Source organism: Ptychodera flava, chromosome 1 (genome assembly GCF_041260155.1).
Source record: "Ptychodera flava strain L36383 chromosome 1, AS_Pfla_20210202, whole genome shotgun sequence".
Taxonomy (NCBI): Eukaryota; Metazoa; Hemichordata; class Enteropneusta; family Ptychoderidae; genus Ptychodera; species Ptychodera flava.
Window position 1 is genome coordinate 784,892 of NC_091928.1, and position 15,880 is coordinate 800,771.

Below are 15,880 nucleotides of genomic sequence, written 5' to 3' on the forward strand. Positions count from 1 at the left end.
AGATTAGTATTGTGGGAAGAAATATACCAGCACTTGATGTACCTCTATGATTCGCTGTATTGAAGTGACAGATATGTACATAAGCTATGATCAAATATAGAATGTTACTTGCGTACCAAATGTCCAATCCTCTGAATTTCAGGCGAGAAAATTACACTGTTACCTTACCAGCCAACTATGTCTGCAGTGATTGTATTTTGCGGGTACGACGTGAAGTTTCAATTCCAGAACTGCAACTAAAAAGAGATTACCTCAGTTGTGCTGATATTGTCATTCAAGGCAAGTTATTATTTTTATAATGGGCATCTTGTTGTCTTGTATTATCACACATATCACCACATATTTTTGTTTTCATGAACATCAAAGGGTTACACTAATAAGAAAATATTTAATATATTATAATGATATAAGGAAGTGTGGAACACAGAAGCTCTGAACTAACTATTACATACTATCATGTAAGCAAATTATCGTATGCCATGCGTGTTTATCAGAAATGATCCAGAATTATCTTTGATAGTTCTTAAAACTTGCTTATGGGTGATTTGCTTCTGTTGGTTTGCCAGACATCATTTTTGTTAACTATATATGCAAACTGTTTAAGTGCTCAAGTCTCTGGGTTCCATGATTATACCATTTTTGCAAGTTTGCTACAGCAAGTTTATATCTTGACTTACTCTGATGTTAATTGATAAGCCCAGTGACTTTGAACAAGTCTAAAACACAGCCTGCATCACTACAAATTGTTTTTAATATTGTATTTATAGAGAATCTATCATGTCCATCTGATTGTTCAGACAACGGTGCATGTATTAATGGAACATGCATGTGTGATAGGCTGTATAAAGGTGATGCGTGCCAGTATCAAGGTATGGAATTACTCTTTTTAAAGTAATTTAATCCTTTCAGTCACTGTGATTGTAGGCACTATTAAAGGATAATTCTTTTTCCGATTGTGAATGAAACCAAAAAAAAATAAAACACAGAACACTGTTTGACAATTAAACTGACAAAGTCACAAATTTAGAACTTTAAACAATTTAAAAATAAATGTTCACCCTTAATCTAGCAAATTGATTCAACTTAGTGTTGTCCAGAGTTTTTAGTTTATTTGTTCATGTCTGACAATGTGACTAGAAATCTGAGAATGGTTACAAAATACCTTCTTCTTTATACCGTAGTTGCTGACCTTCAGTTTAATTGTAGAAATGTACTGAGCCATCACTTTGAAATAATCTTCATTTTAAAGACATTTGTGTCACATCAGTTTTCTTTATTTAATAACTTTAATAACTTTATTGATTTACACATATGTTCATGTCTCAATGGTTTTTTATTAGCTCATATAGAACTTACATGGTGAGTCAGTGGTGTCTTTGTGTCTGTCTGTATGTCTGTATATATGTGTATATATGTTTGTGCGTGCAGATGTATGTCCATCACACACAAAAGCTCTCAAACCACCACACCTACCATCACAGTATTTTGGTGTACTGCAGGTAGACCCAGGGGTTGAGATGTGACGTTGTTCAAATGAACATGTCAGTGTCAAAAATATGCAAATGAGGTTGAAGAAAAAGGGGAAATCCTGCAAATGCGCAGGAGTGGTGGCATGCCAATGACTGAAGGCTACTCCACTGACCTATGAGTCATTTCCTGTTATTGTTCATGAACTAATACATATCGGCAGACCTGCTGAAACCATGAAAGACTGCGTTGAAACATTCCTATGCTAAGCCTGTTCCTAAAGTTGACCTCCAGTACCTGAAGTTGCAGACCTTACTTAACTTTTGTCATTCTTGTTTTTCTGGTTTAAATATTTCTTGATGTACCAATGAAAACCAAATATGAGCACATTGTCCTTGACAGTATTTTTCTTGTAGCCTACGTGTTAACTTTGGTTTGTTTCAATCTTTGGATACAAAATGTCTTTTAAAGTTTGGCAGTATTGTCCACATTGATGGTCTACCTTTCTATCATTATGCTACTCCAGAAATGTACACCTGTATGTATGTATGAATGTCAATGTTACATTCTTTCAAAATTTGTTGTGAGAATCTACATTTCTTTCATGTGTATTTATCATCCCATATAGCATATATGTACCAGTATGAACATCACAGGATGATCAATTGTATTGTCTTCAAAGACCTTGATTGGCAAGTGAAAATATGCATGGTACTGAAGTGCCATTGGAACCATGAACAGTTTTCTCCCGCTTTTATAGCTTCATTAATGTGAATGACAGTTTTGTATTTCGTTTGTAACTGCACATACATGCACCTTTTTATCAGAACAGAACATTTAAATCACAGAACAACAACATCTGTGAGCATGGGAAAAATGTCTGTATCTTACAAGTTTGTAAAAGTAAAAGTGCCTCAACTTTTTCGTTTAGATGAATGTGAAGATGACATAGATTGTGGAGATTATGGCAGGTGCCTTGACTCGCAAGGAACATTCTATCCAAAGAAAAAGTGTTTTTGCCAAGAGGGGTACTTTGGAGTAGGTTGTCAAGGTATGTCAAGTGAAATTGAATTTAAAAATTAATTTGGGAGATGAGGCTAACAGGAATATATAATATCAATGGAAACACAGCACAATTTCTGAAATTAAAAGAGTATAATATAACATGAAATTTTTTTGAGAGAAATTAGTTGCTCAAGCGACTTAAGACATGGAGAAAAATTCAGTGCCATAAATGATTATTCTGGGAAGGGAAAATGTGCCGTATATTGTGGTCTACAATAAAAACAAAGTAAAACATGTTTTTTTTTTTCACAGCAAACTGCACTACTGATGATGTGATCACCACATTGTCAATTGTAGTATTACCATAATGAAGTATACATTAACCTCATTGGGGAATGATTTGCGTTATTCTTTATGACCAACAATATCCTGTAAATTAACACATTTTATATCTCATACTATTTCATATGTCATATGATTTTTTTCCAAGCAAACCCCACGGATTTTAACATTGATGTATCAAGTGGTACCTACAATCATAAAGAACTTAATGAAAACATCAATCTCTATTGGAAGATTTTGGAGGTAAGTCTGCGTAACTGTGCTATGAAACAAGTGTGATGATTTGTCCTAATATTGGTTCTAAGCCACTCTTTAGCTGTGCTAGTGACTCAGACATTCTATCTGACACATTGATTTTCTGTCATCATCGTTTTCTGTGTGTCCGTCAACTTTTCACTCCTTTTCTGAAACTCTGGACTGGTCATAAATTTATTCATATTCAAAGAGGTGACCGTAAGGAGATCTGTTCAAGTGATGATGCAATTTGCAAATTTTTTTACAAATTGCTTCATTTTAGTCAAACCTATCCAATAATGCCTGTCTTACAGCTTTCAGACCTCAGTATGTAGGGAATGGCTCCATGCATGTGTGTTTTGAAATTTGGAAATGTGTTTCAAGATCCTTTCTTTCCTGTGGTGAGTGAAGCTATAAAAGCGGGACCACAGTAGTGAAATTCCTTTCACTACTGTGGTGGCGCTCTAGGTAGCAGCCTCATGTTGTTCAGCGCTCCGCAATGGTATTTTAGCAGCCGTGAACCTTTTTAGCCATCAAAAACCTTTTTATCGTGTGCAACAGCGATGCAGGTGACCGTTTGGACTTCTGGATTGGCGTTATTGGTGTGTTTTGTTGATTTCTTGTCGAATTTCTCATCTGGTAGCCCAGCCATCGATCAAGCCATGAAAATACAATATGGCCGTCATGAACTTCTCGCCCTACAAAGATCTTCCCAGGTATGCTTAAGACTACCTTAGATAAAATCCCTCTACAGGATTTTGACTGGAAGTTGGTGGTCAAAAAGATGGAAAAGACCCCGCGGTAAGAGAGGTGGCTATGTGAATTATCGTCCTTTGTCACAGATAATTCCTACAGTTATCAGCGCTTTTTCACGTCATGCCGAGAACAAGTTTGTTTCAACTCCAGCAAGAAATACTGTGCTAACTTCAGTAAAAAGAGTTTCTTCATATTATTTACGTGACTGTGTAAATTTTACTGTGTGGAATGCAAGATCGATGGATGGTAAAGTTAGTGCTCTATGTGCTTCGATTATTTCCAACACTACGGATATTTTTATGATTAGTGAATCCTGGATCACGGATAAAAATCGTACCCTGGTAGAAGCAAATTTGTCATCTTCCATACCAGGCTTTAATATTTTGCAAGCACCGCGTTGTAATCGGAAGGGTGGAAGTATAGCACTCACAAGATCTAATCTGGAAACTAAGAAGAACAAGTGTACCAAGTATAAATCTTTTGAAGCCATGGATGTGAATATCTCTACAGGCAGTTCTACCCTTTGTGTCATCATCATTTATCGTCCACCGTATTCAGCAAAACATAAATTCTCCGTGCAATTTTTTATCTCGGAATTTGGCACTTTAATGGAAAGCCTGTTATTTGCACCTGGTCGCCTACTGATTGCAGGGGATTTTAATATTCATGTGGATGATGCAAATGACAGTGATGCTTGTCAGTTTGAAGATCTCATTCAATCTCTCAGTCTAACTCATTAACATGTACTCGGGAGTACACACCGGAACGGTCATACTCAAGTTGAGAAGAACGCCACTTTTGTTCAAGTGATCTCAGAGCCTAATATGTACGCTTAGCCAGTAGGTCTTCTGTAAACCATTCAGCATAGGGTTTCTGCACAATGGTTCTCTGTTTGGCCATTGAGAGCATGCAAATCTATCAAACTTTTCAATGTAGAATTGTAAACTTCTGTCAGCTTGTTTATTTCATTAATCGACTCCGGATGTTGAGTGTTGTTAATGGAGTATTTAAGATTCATTAAATTAATGCTCTTGATGTTGCGCTGTTCCCTTGTAATTCTTGTTGGAAGGGGACGAGTGATCATGAACGTGAAATGGACAGCAGAATGATCGGATGGCATTCTATTGTCAATTATGAAATTTCCAAGCCATGGTTCAGATGTTCGGGTCAATACAAGGTCTAGAGTATGACCGTTGATAATGACTGGTTCTCGAAATAAAATTTATTAGTCCCCACGGACACCGTCCGGGGGGACTTATAGGTTTGGTCATGTCTGTGCGTGCGTGCGTGTGTGCGTACATGCGTCCGTCCGTCTGTTTACGCATATATCTCAGACATGTCCTGGTCAATTTCTTTCAAACTTTGCACAAGGATAGTACCCTACCCCACACAGATGCACGTCGATTTGTTTCACAATGCGATCAAATTTGGCCCTGTTAAAGGACTTTTTAGTTTACCACCTCCATGGACTCCCATGTATGAGTCCGTTATCCCTATATACCAAATATCAGACATCCAGCTCTATTGGCTTGCTCAGAATTAGATATGTCTTTAGTTATATATATCTTTAGTTTCTCATCGTATTCATATTGCAAAAAGGATTCAGTGACACAGTTTTTAGTCCCCACGGATGAAGTCCAGGGGCCTTATAGATTGGGTCATGTCCCTCCGTTCACGCAGATATATCAGATATTTTGACATAATGTCAAGTGACCTCGGTGACCTTTGACCTCAAATATACATATTTGTCCATAACTCAGTAACCACAAGTGCTACACCCTTCATATATGGTATGATGGGACACCTTATGACGCCACATATTGTACCTCATTAATTATGCACATATCTAATTTTGAGCGAGCCAATAGAGGTAGAGGTCTGATTTTTGGTATATAGGGATAACTTAGCAATTCAATTTTTTTGACAAATGACACGTGACCTCGGAGACCTTTGACCTCAAATAAACATATTTGTCCATAACTCAGTAACCACAAGTGGTACACCCTTCATATTTGTTATGATGGAAGACCTTATGAAACCACACACTGTACCTCATTAATTATGCACATATCTAATTCTGAGCAAGCCAATAGAGCTGGATTTCTGATTTTTGGTATATAGGGATAACTATAGGATAGAAATTTTTTGACCAAATGTCTTGTGACCTCAATGACCTTTGACCTTGATTATACATATATTTGCATAACTCAGTAACCACAAGTTCTATACCCTCCAATTTTGATAGGATATTAGACCTTATGATGTCACATCTTGTACCTCATTTATTATGTGCATATGTATTTCTTGGCTGGCCAATACAGCTATAGGTCTGATTTTTTTTCCCGATTTAGAACCATAACTTAGACATACCTCATGTGTTTCAAATTGGGAACAATGACATAGACCTATGTGCCCATAGATCTCAACATATACACTCCAGTGATACTTCTTAATGACCACATTTCCCTGCCCCATCAAGACTAATATTCCTTTACAAGTGGGGACTATGTCATTTTCAATGACTTGTTGTTATTATAGAATTGTATACATATACGAGGCTTTCTTTGTTGAATGTCCAGAGCTGAGTGGGTAGCCATGTGGTCCCCAGGGTTTTCAAGTTCAACAGCCTAGGTCCAATGTCTCCCCTCGTTGATATACATTTCCGTGCGTTGTCGCCCCTGTATGTATATGTTGCGTTTTTTACCATACATGTAGGCATTTGTAATCTGTGTACTGTTATTCCCTGGACTGCCTTGCTTTTAGTTGTATTCTGTTGTTACCGCCACTGTCAATCTTTGTGTCACATTCTCTTTTCTTCTGCTGCTCTGGTCTCTGGAACTTCGCTTTTGCTTGCAAATGCTTTCTATTATTATATTATTCCTCAAAACTTTCACCCATGAGGGCACTGATCATGAGGGGTGATGTGCCTTTTTAGCTCACATGTTCACACACATGAGCTAATGTCATAGCAAAGTCTATCTGTCCGTATGTGAGTGTGTGTGTGTGTGTTTACACGATAACTCAAAAACGCCTAAACGGATTAAAGTCAGATTTGGTAGACAGGTACCCTATGCTAATGGTAAAAAATAATTAGATTTTGGTAAGTATGGCTTGCTTATTAATGAAGTTATTAAATATAATTTTTTTTCATATAATGGTTTCCTATGGAGACGGTAATGGCAGTGTTGACATATATCAAGAAATACTGCACAAAATTTCATGACACTGTTCACAGATGACAGTCTCAGAACATTATGATGATGCTATGAGTGTCATGTCAATTTTCTGCTCATTTGCATATTTAATGAACTTTTGTTAGTCCCCACGGACACCGTCCGGGGGGACTTATAGGTTTGGTCATGTCCGTGCGTGCGTCCGTGTGTGCGTCCGTCCGTCCGTTCACGCAGATATCTCAGAGACGCCTGGAGCGATTTCTTTCAAAGTTAGTACGAGGATTATCACCTATGCCGTACATATGCACATCGATTTGTTTTACGATCTGATTCAATATGGCCGTCTGGCAGCCATTTTGTTTCCTGTATTTGATGTCAGTGCGTATGTTAACGCAAATTTCTCAGTGATGTTAGGAGCGATTCCATTCAAACTTGGTACATAGATTACTCTATATGTTACACATATGCACATTGATTTTTGTTTTGATCTGGTCTAAAATGGCTGCGTGGCGGCCATTTTGTTTCCTATCTTTTACAACTGTGCGGGCGTTCACGTAAATTTCTCAGCAATGACGCGCGGGATTGCATTGAAAGTTGATACCTATATTAATCTCTATCACATATACATGCATGCCGATTTTTGTAATGATTCGATCATAAATGGCTGTGTGACAGCCATTTTCTTTCCTGTCTTTGATATCCATCCACAGGGTCCCAAGGTATGATCCACAGGGTCCCCAGGATGAAATTAATATTAATGCTGTGTCCATGCACAGGGGCTTATGAATGCAGATATCTGAGATATTCCTGTGCCAATTCTTTTTAGTGCCCACTGACACCTTCCGGGGGGGACTTACAGGTTTGGTCATGTCCATGCGTGTGTGCGTCCGTCCGTCCGTCCGTTCACGCAGATATCTCAGAGACGCCTGGAGCGATTTTGTTAAAACTTGGTACAAGGATAGTACCCTACCTCATACAGATGCATGTTGATTTGTTTCACGATGCGATCAAATTTGGCCGCGTTAGAGGACTTTTTAGTTTACGCCTCCATAGACTCCCATGTATAAGGCTGTTCTCCATAGACTTCCATGTACGGGTATAAGATAAGGCCAAGAAAAATAAAATTTAGTTTCTCATGGTATTCATATTGCAAAAAGGATGCAGTGACACAGTTTTTAGTCCCCACAGATAAAGTTCAGGGGGCTTATAGATTGGGTCATGTCTGTCCGTGAGTCCATCCGTTCACGCAGATATCTCAGACACTTTGACAAAATGTCATGTGACCTTGGTGACCTTTGACCTCAAATATATATATTTGTCCATAACTCAGCAACCACAAGTGCTAAACCTTTCATATACAGTATGATGGACACCTTATGACGCCACATATTGTACCTCATTAATTATGTGCATATCTAATTTTGAGCGAGCCAATAGAGCTAGAGGTCTGATTTTTGGTATATAGGGATAACTTAGCAATACAATTTTTTTGACAAAATGTCACATGACCTCAATGACCTTTGACCTCAAATATACATATTTGTCTATAACTCACTAACCACAAGTGCTAAACTCTTCATATTTGGTATGATGGGACACCTTATGATGCCACATATTGTACCTCATTAATTATGTGCATATCTAATTTTGAGCGAGCCAATAGAGCTAGAGGTCTGATTTTTGGTATATAGGGATAACTTAGCGATACAATTTTTTTGACAAAATGTCACATGACCTCAATGACCTTTGACCTCAAATATACATATTTGTCCATAACTCAGTAACCACAAGTGCTACACCCTTCATATTTGGTATGATGGGACACCTTATGACGCCACATATTGTACCTCATTAATTATGCACATATCTAACTTTGAGCGAGCCAATAGAGCTAGATGTCTGATATTTGGTATATAGGGATAACTATAGGATAGAAATTGTTTGACAAAATTTCATGTGACCTCGATAACCTTTTACCTAAAATACATGTTTATGTCAATAAGTAACCACAAGTGCTATGTCCTTTATATTTAGTAGGATGGTAGACCTTATGACAACACATAGTTTACCTCATTAATTATGTGCATATATAATTCTGGGCAAGCCAATAGAGCTAGAGGTCTGGATTTTTGCATATAGGGATTAATTAGCAATACAATTTTTTTTTTTCGAAATGTTACATGACCTTGATGACCTTTGACCTTGATTATACTTATATATGCTTAACTCAGTAACCACAAGTTCTTTATGCTTCAATTTTGATAGGATAATAGACCTTAAGATGTCACATCTTGTACCTCATTTATTATGCGCATATGTATTTCTTGGCTGGCCAATACAGCTGGAGGTCTGATCTTTTTTCCTGATTTAGAACCATAACTTAGACATGCCTCTTGTTTCAAATTGGGAACAATGATATAGACCTATGTGTTCTTAGATCTGAACGCCACACTCCAGTGATACTTCTTAATGACCACATTTCCCTGTCCCATCTAGACTAATACTCCTATTACAAGTGGGGACTATGTCATTGTCAATGACTTGTTATTAGTGATATAACTCTAAAATTCCTACCCCAATTTTATGATACATGCAACGGATATTGATCTGATATATCTAATTGAAGCACTGGGCAGTGTCAAGGTAATAAATAACTCATTTGCATATCTTATGAAGTTTTGTAATTGGTCATATAACTCCGAAATAAATGTACCAAATTTGATCAAATCTGCTGCAGATAATAATCGGACGGATATCTAATTGGTAAAAAGCATTAAGTAGTGTGAAGTTAATTAAGGGTTCATTTGCATATTTAATGAACTTTGTAATTAGATATATAACTCTAAAATTACGGCACCGAATTTTGTGAAACCTGCTACAGATATTGATCTGATAAATATCTAATTTTGCAATGAAACGATGAGCAGTGTCAAGTAAGTTTAGGGTTGATTTGCATATTTAATGAACTTTTTAATTAGTGATATTACTCCAAAATTACAGTATTAAGTTTAATGAAACATGCTACATATGTTGATCTGATCGGTATCTAATTGTCCCATGAAGCATTGAGCAGTGTCAAGTTAATAAACAGCTCATTTGCATATTAAGTAAAGTTTTGCAATTAGTGATATAACTCAAAGAGTACTGTGCGAAAGTTGATGAAACCTGCTACATATAATGATATAACAGATATCTGATTGTTCTGTGAAGCATAATACTATTAATGAACCTGTTGTAAAAAATGTGAGCACATTCAGTTCACATCTGGTTGTAGTGAAAATTTGCAAATATTTCCATTAAAACATCTCATGACCCCTTTTATGGTTTACTAGTTCCTGGTGGATAATAATCAAGGCAGATTACAGATTTAGCTGTATGTTTGCGTATCTGCCGGTACATAGACCTAACATACGTCCATCTGTCTGGAGTCATTTCTTAGACTAGCAAGAAAGAACTTCAATCAAACTTAGCATAGGTTTCATGCTATAATTTCCTATGCATGTCAGTTTTGTTGTTATACAATCCAATGTGATGACCAGACAACATTGTGCAGTGCGTTTCACCTAGGTACAGCAACTCAGCGTACGAGACGGACACATTTCACGCACAAAACAAATGATTAGCTTCAAGGTACGACAACACATTTCAAAGCTACCAACTCATTGATTAATTACAGTAAACCGGCATCCGCAGCAGCGGCAGTCTAGACTGAGAGATACACTTGATCTACAGTGTAACTGTTTTTACAATTTCAGGCGAGAGTTAAAGAGCTGAAGGTTTTCTCAACAGAAATGTCTGCTCTTGAAATAAAATGTTAATGCGCAACTTTAACTTGGAAGAAATGAAACAAAGTTTGTTTCTTGCATTGACAACAGACATTTGAGGTTCATTTGAGATCTCAAAGTCAACATCATATTCAAGCTCTGTGTATTTCATTTCTTTCAAGTTAAAGTTTCAGCTCTTCAACTCTAAGCTGAAATTGAAAATTCCTCTTATATTTATAGTTCAGGTCCCCAGGGATGGCCTTAATCAGGTTTGTTCAAATGTGATGAAACACACAAATGTGTATTTTTAATAATTTTGCTGTTTTTGCGCAAAAATCTCCTTCTTAATGGCTGGTCCGACAGCTTTAATATTTGGTATATAGGTCATTAGGGATAACTTTATTTAGATATGTTCAAATATGTGCAAATTTGTATTTTTAAGTCAATTTTTGTCATTGTTGGTCAAGGAATCTTTAAAAATCTTCAAAACTACTGGTTAGACATCTTTCATATTTGGGATATATGTCCCCAGGTTTGACCTATTTAAGATTTGTTCAAATTGTGCAGAAATATGCAAGTTTGTATTTTGAGGCAACTTTTGTCATATTTTTGGCCAAAAATCAGATTTTGAACTAAAAGTGCTTGTCTTATAGCTTTGATATTTGGTATATAGGTTCATAGAGATTATCCTGATGTGATGTATTGAAATTATGATCAAATCATAGAGATTGTCCTGATGTGATGTATTATAATTATGATCAAATCTGCATTTTTGTATTTTGGGTGCAATTTTTGCCATTTTTGGTTATAAAATTTGTTTCTAAAAAAACTAGACGATAGCTTTGATATTTATTAGACATGTTCTGAGGGTCGATCTTAATGTGACATATTCAATTATGATGAAATCTTCAAAAGTATTTTTGCAGCTATTTTGGGCATTTTTTGCTCGCCTATGTCGCAGCGATGTTTGTGCGTCAGTGTGTCTCTGTGTCTGTCTGTTTGTCCGTCTGTCTGTGCGCTTGATATCTCAAAAACGGCTCAACAGATCAGAATCAAATTTGATACATAAATTCAGTTTGCAAATGGCAAGAACTAATTAATCTTTGGTGGATGTGGCTTGCTTGCTTTTTGCTCATTTGCATAATAAATGATTTTAGAAAAAAACAGCTATACATTGAGGAGGACTGCACACAATTTGATGAGGTTTGCTACAAATGTTAATCACCCCAAGATATATTAGCAGTGGGTACCATTAAGGGATGACATGAAAGATAGTTGCTAATTTGCATATCTAATAAACTTTCCCAATTAGGGATATATATCTGATGCGAATTGATCAAAATTGACCAAACTTGGTATGTATATTGAAGATACTATGATTAAACAGTATTTTTCATTACTGAATATTTATTTCGATAACTTAGGCCACCAGCCTATCGTTACAAAGTCTTACATAAATTATTTTCCTGAAGTCAAAGGCTTACAATGTTTTTACACGTGTCATACAAAAATGTACTGGAAATTCTATTTTGATTTCACAAGTACAATAACTCCACCACTGTGTCGGCCTTTTGATGTCATTCTTTGTTGTACAAAACTATAAACAGAGTAACCAGGCAGACATCTAGTAAAATCAAATTCCTCTTTAGCCCATGTTTCCACAAAACCGATAACATCAAAAGTATTACAAAATTCAATAAAACCTGGTTGGTTCAACTTTGATTTCAAACCGTGTACATTCCAGCATCCTATTTTCAAAGAATTTACAATCTCACTAGATGCAATACATCTGTTTAGGCCTTGGCCACACCGCTATAGATTTTCTGAAATACACAACACTTCATTTTTCTCTTCGTTATATTTATACACCATAGATTTACCATATTTGTTTACAATCAGTTTATCATATCGCACCAAAGTTTTAATTGTTTCATCGTCGTTCAAAATTTCTCGTCTTTTTGCGAAAAGTTTCTTTCTAATTCTTCTCGTTCTTTGAGAAAAATCTTCGTCAACACTTACAGTTGTGTCCTTTAACTTGAATCCATTTCTCAGTACAAGCGCTTTATCTTTCCAAGACATAAACATTACGACGATTGGTTTCGAACCTCTCGTTGTTGGCGCATTTATGATCCTGTATATCTTTCTCTATTTTCATGTGGTCTTTAATAATTTTCTTTACTTTCGTTTCTGTGGTCTCCCACGACTCTTTCCCGTCTTCTTGATCAACTCCATAGAACAATAAATTATTTCTTCTTGTCTGGTTTTCGAGGTCATCTTTCTCTTTCACCACATCCTGGATTTCTTTCCGTGAATTTCGCATATCCCGTCTAAGATTTTCCATTTCATGCTGTAAATCTTTGTTAATTCTCTCTACACTTTCATTCTTTTCTTTTAGACTGTTCACTTCTGAGTGTAAGGCGTTCATTTCACAATTCAATGCACCTAACTGGTCCTCCATTTTTTCTGTCATATCTCCTATCATTTTGTGAACACCTTCCAACTTTACATTCATTTCTTCCTTCATTTCTCGGAGTTGGCTCAATATGGTTTGTCCTAGAGTGTTATCTATATCTCCTTCTACGACTGTTTTTCTACTCATCAATGGGGACCCACCTGGTGACGACGGAGTAGAATCAGGAGCAGTAGCTGCGACTGCCGTATTTGTACTTCGTAGTCTTCTGTGGATACTTTCTTTGTCAGTTTTATCAGATTTGGGTCGAGGGTTTGATTCTACATCTCCAGCACGTAACAGTAAAACCGTTAGTGCCGAAAACACCAGCAGACAGATTCCAAATGGGGGCCCATGAGCTCCGTTGTTGTGCGACCCACGTTTTCTTCCATTGTTCCTGGTATGCTCATCTGCATGGCCACGTCTCCAGCTACTGGGCTGGACGAAGAGACCAATTCTTGCCCTCCAGCAATCCACAGAAATGCTCATTTTGATAATTTCTAGCTTGAAACGGTTTGCTGGTCATTCATGCACATACTACCAGTCGAGTAACATGAAATTTTACCAAACCGGTAAGAAAAAGAACTAGAACAAGTTCAACCGGTCTGAAACACGGCCGTACGTTCAACACCTGTCACCTTTGACCTCCTAAACAGTATTGAAAGTCATTAAGCATTTTCACTTCAGCCACTTCCTAATTTGCATATTTAATGAACTTTGCTAATTAGGGATATATCTGAATTGACTGGACCAAAGTTCATGAAAATTGCTACATATATTGAAGATTCTATAATGCGCTTGAAAGTCATTAAGCATTTTTACTTCAGCCAATTCCTTATTTGCATATTTAATGAACTTTCTTAATTAGGGATATTTATCTGAATGAACTAGACCAAAGTTGACGCAACTTGCTATATACATTAATGATACTATGATGCAACATTATTGAAGGTCATTAAGCATTTGCTCTTCAGCCAATTCCTAAATTGCACTTTCAATGTTCTTTTCTAATTAACGATATACACAGGGATTTACTTGATCAAAGTTTGCAAAACATGCTACAAACATTGATCATTATACCAGGTTAAAACAATGTTGAAAGTTATATCACATTTTCATGTCAGCTAATTTATAATTTGCATATCTAATGAGCTTTCACAGTTTGGTATATATGACTTGAAGGACTCAGCCAAAGGTAAGTACACTTGCTATATAAAGTGGTGATACAATGACAGCAGTCAAAGAAATTTAATATTTTTATTTCAGCTAATTACATATTTGTATACTTCATGGCCTTTTAGAATTAATGTGGTGAATATTGTTCATTAAGTTGATCATAATACTTTCAGTGAAGTTGCAAACATGTGGCAAAGGTTCAAATTCACACATAAAAGCAACATATGATGAAACACGTGAGCATTTTCAGTTCATATCTGGTTGACCAGGCCATCCCCGAAGTGAGCTATCAAAAGATTTTCACTTTCTTCATCAAATAGTTATTCGCTTTGTAACACAGCGGAGCTCTGTCAGCCGCAAGGTCGCTTGTTTGAAGACAAGAGTCTTGGCCCAAGTTGCGTATATGCAGATGTATGTCAACAGGAAATGAAAGCTCTGATACATTAATTTTGTACCAGAAAAAAAATCCATGATAAAATTATCATGAGCAGATCTTTCAATCAAAAGTAAAAAAATGTACCAAACATTTCTTGCAGAAAACTTCAGAAATAGAAATGGTTGTGCAGGCATTGACAAACAATTGGATCACTCTGGGATGGAAGCCAGCAGGTATGGTCTAATGTATTTATTGTGAAATTTAGGTTTTTCATTGACATGGCTGCAGTTGAATCGATATTATTTCATAAGCTATTGATTTAGAACACCATTACGTTAATCAACACACAATCAGTGATTTAGTTACCATACAAAAATGACTTTTGTTTCAACAACTTTCAATTTATTGAACAGACAAACATAATACACAACTTTTTGGGTTTTTTTCAGATATTTCCATTGAATGTAGTACATTTCCTGTTCCACGGTCTGGTTACCCTGATCAACCTGATACAGTAGATATATTACAATTTTATTGATTTATTGATATCAGATACAAAATCATTACATAGATATTCTCAGGGAAATTTTATCCCATATTCTGTCATCTCCATTTAAAGCAGAAACAATGGTCAGACCCATTGAATACATTATTGATTTTTTCAAAATAAATACATCATTGATTTTTTTGTGATATAGTATCAAATTTCATTTGATACTATATCACAAAGATGTGATTGGTCAAAGATATAGGCATTGTGTTTTGGTAATTCATGTATCAATTTTAGTCTTAGTGTAATCTTAAGTACACAAAGAGAACAGTTACTTTCAGCTGTATGTCTTTATTAATTTCAAACATTGTGATGCAATTTAGAAAGCATAGGGTGGCCAATGACTCATGACCAAAGGATATGAGTTTTTAGATCTGCATGTGGCAAGAGTAGTGGACTCAACTTAGCATGATATTATGCCCTCAGGCAAGACACTCATTGCTTAGTATGGGAGTAAGTTTAGGGTACTTCATCGTATTAACGGCCTTCTTGTCCATTGGATGGTGGCATAAATGAAAAATTAAATAAATAAAAAGATAAATAAATAAATTGATTAATAGAATTCTGGCTGTGTTTGAAATGGCAGAT

At 36.2% G+C, this 15,880-nt stretch overlaps 1 protein-coding gene across 5 annotated transcripts in view; it reads left to right on the plus strand.

Moving 5' to 3' along the window:
* The window catches only part of LOC139140857 (uncharacterized), a 126,418-nt gene that overhangs the window by 71,594 nt on the left and 38,944 nt on the right, over window positions 1–15,880 (plus strand). For 4 of the 5 annotated variants that reach the window (XM_070712946.1, XM_070710703.1, XM_070711387.1 and 1 more), the window contains 6 exons: window positions 143–279; window positions 768–869; window positions 2,399–2,518; window positions 2,963–3,057; window positions 14,903–14,975; window positions 15,192–15,256. In XM_070712946.1, coding sequence (XP_070569047.1) covers window positions 143–279; window positions 768–869; window positions 2,399–2,518; window positions 2,963–3,057; window positions 14,903–14,975; window positions 15,192–15,256 — 592 coding nt within the window. The remainder of the gene's footprint in view (window positions 1–142; window positions 280–767; window positions 870–2,398; window positions 2,519–2,962; window positions 3,058–14,902; window positions 14,976–15,191; window positions 15,257–15,880) is intronic. The other variant, XM_070713662.1, reaches the window with a different exon arrangement.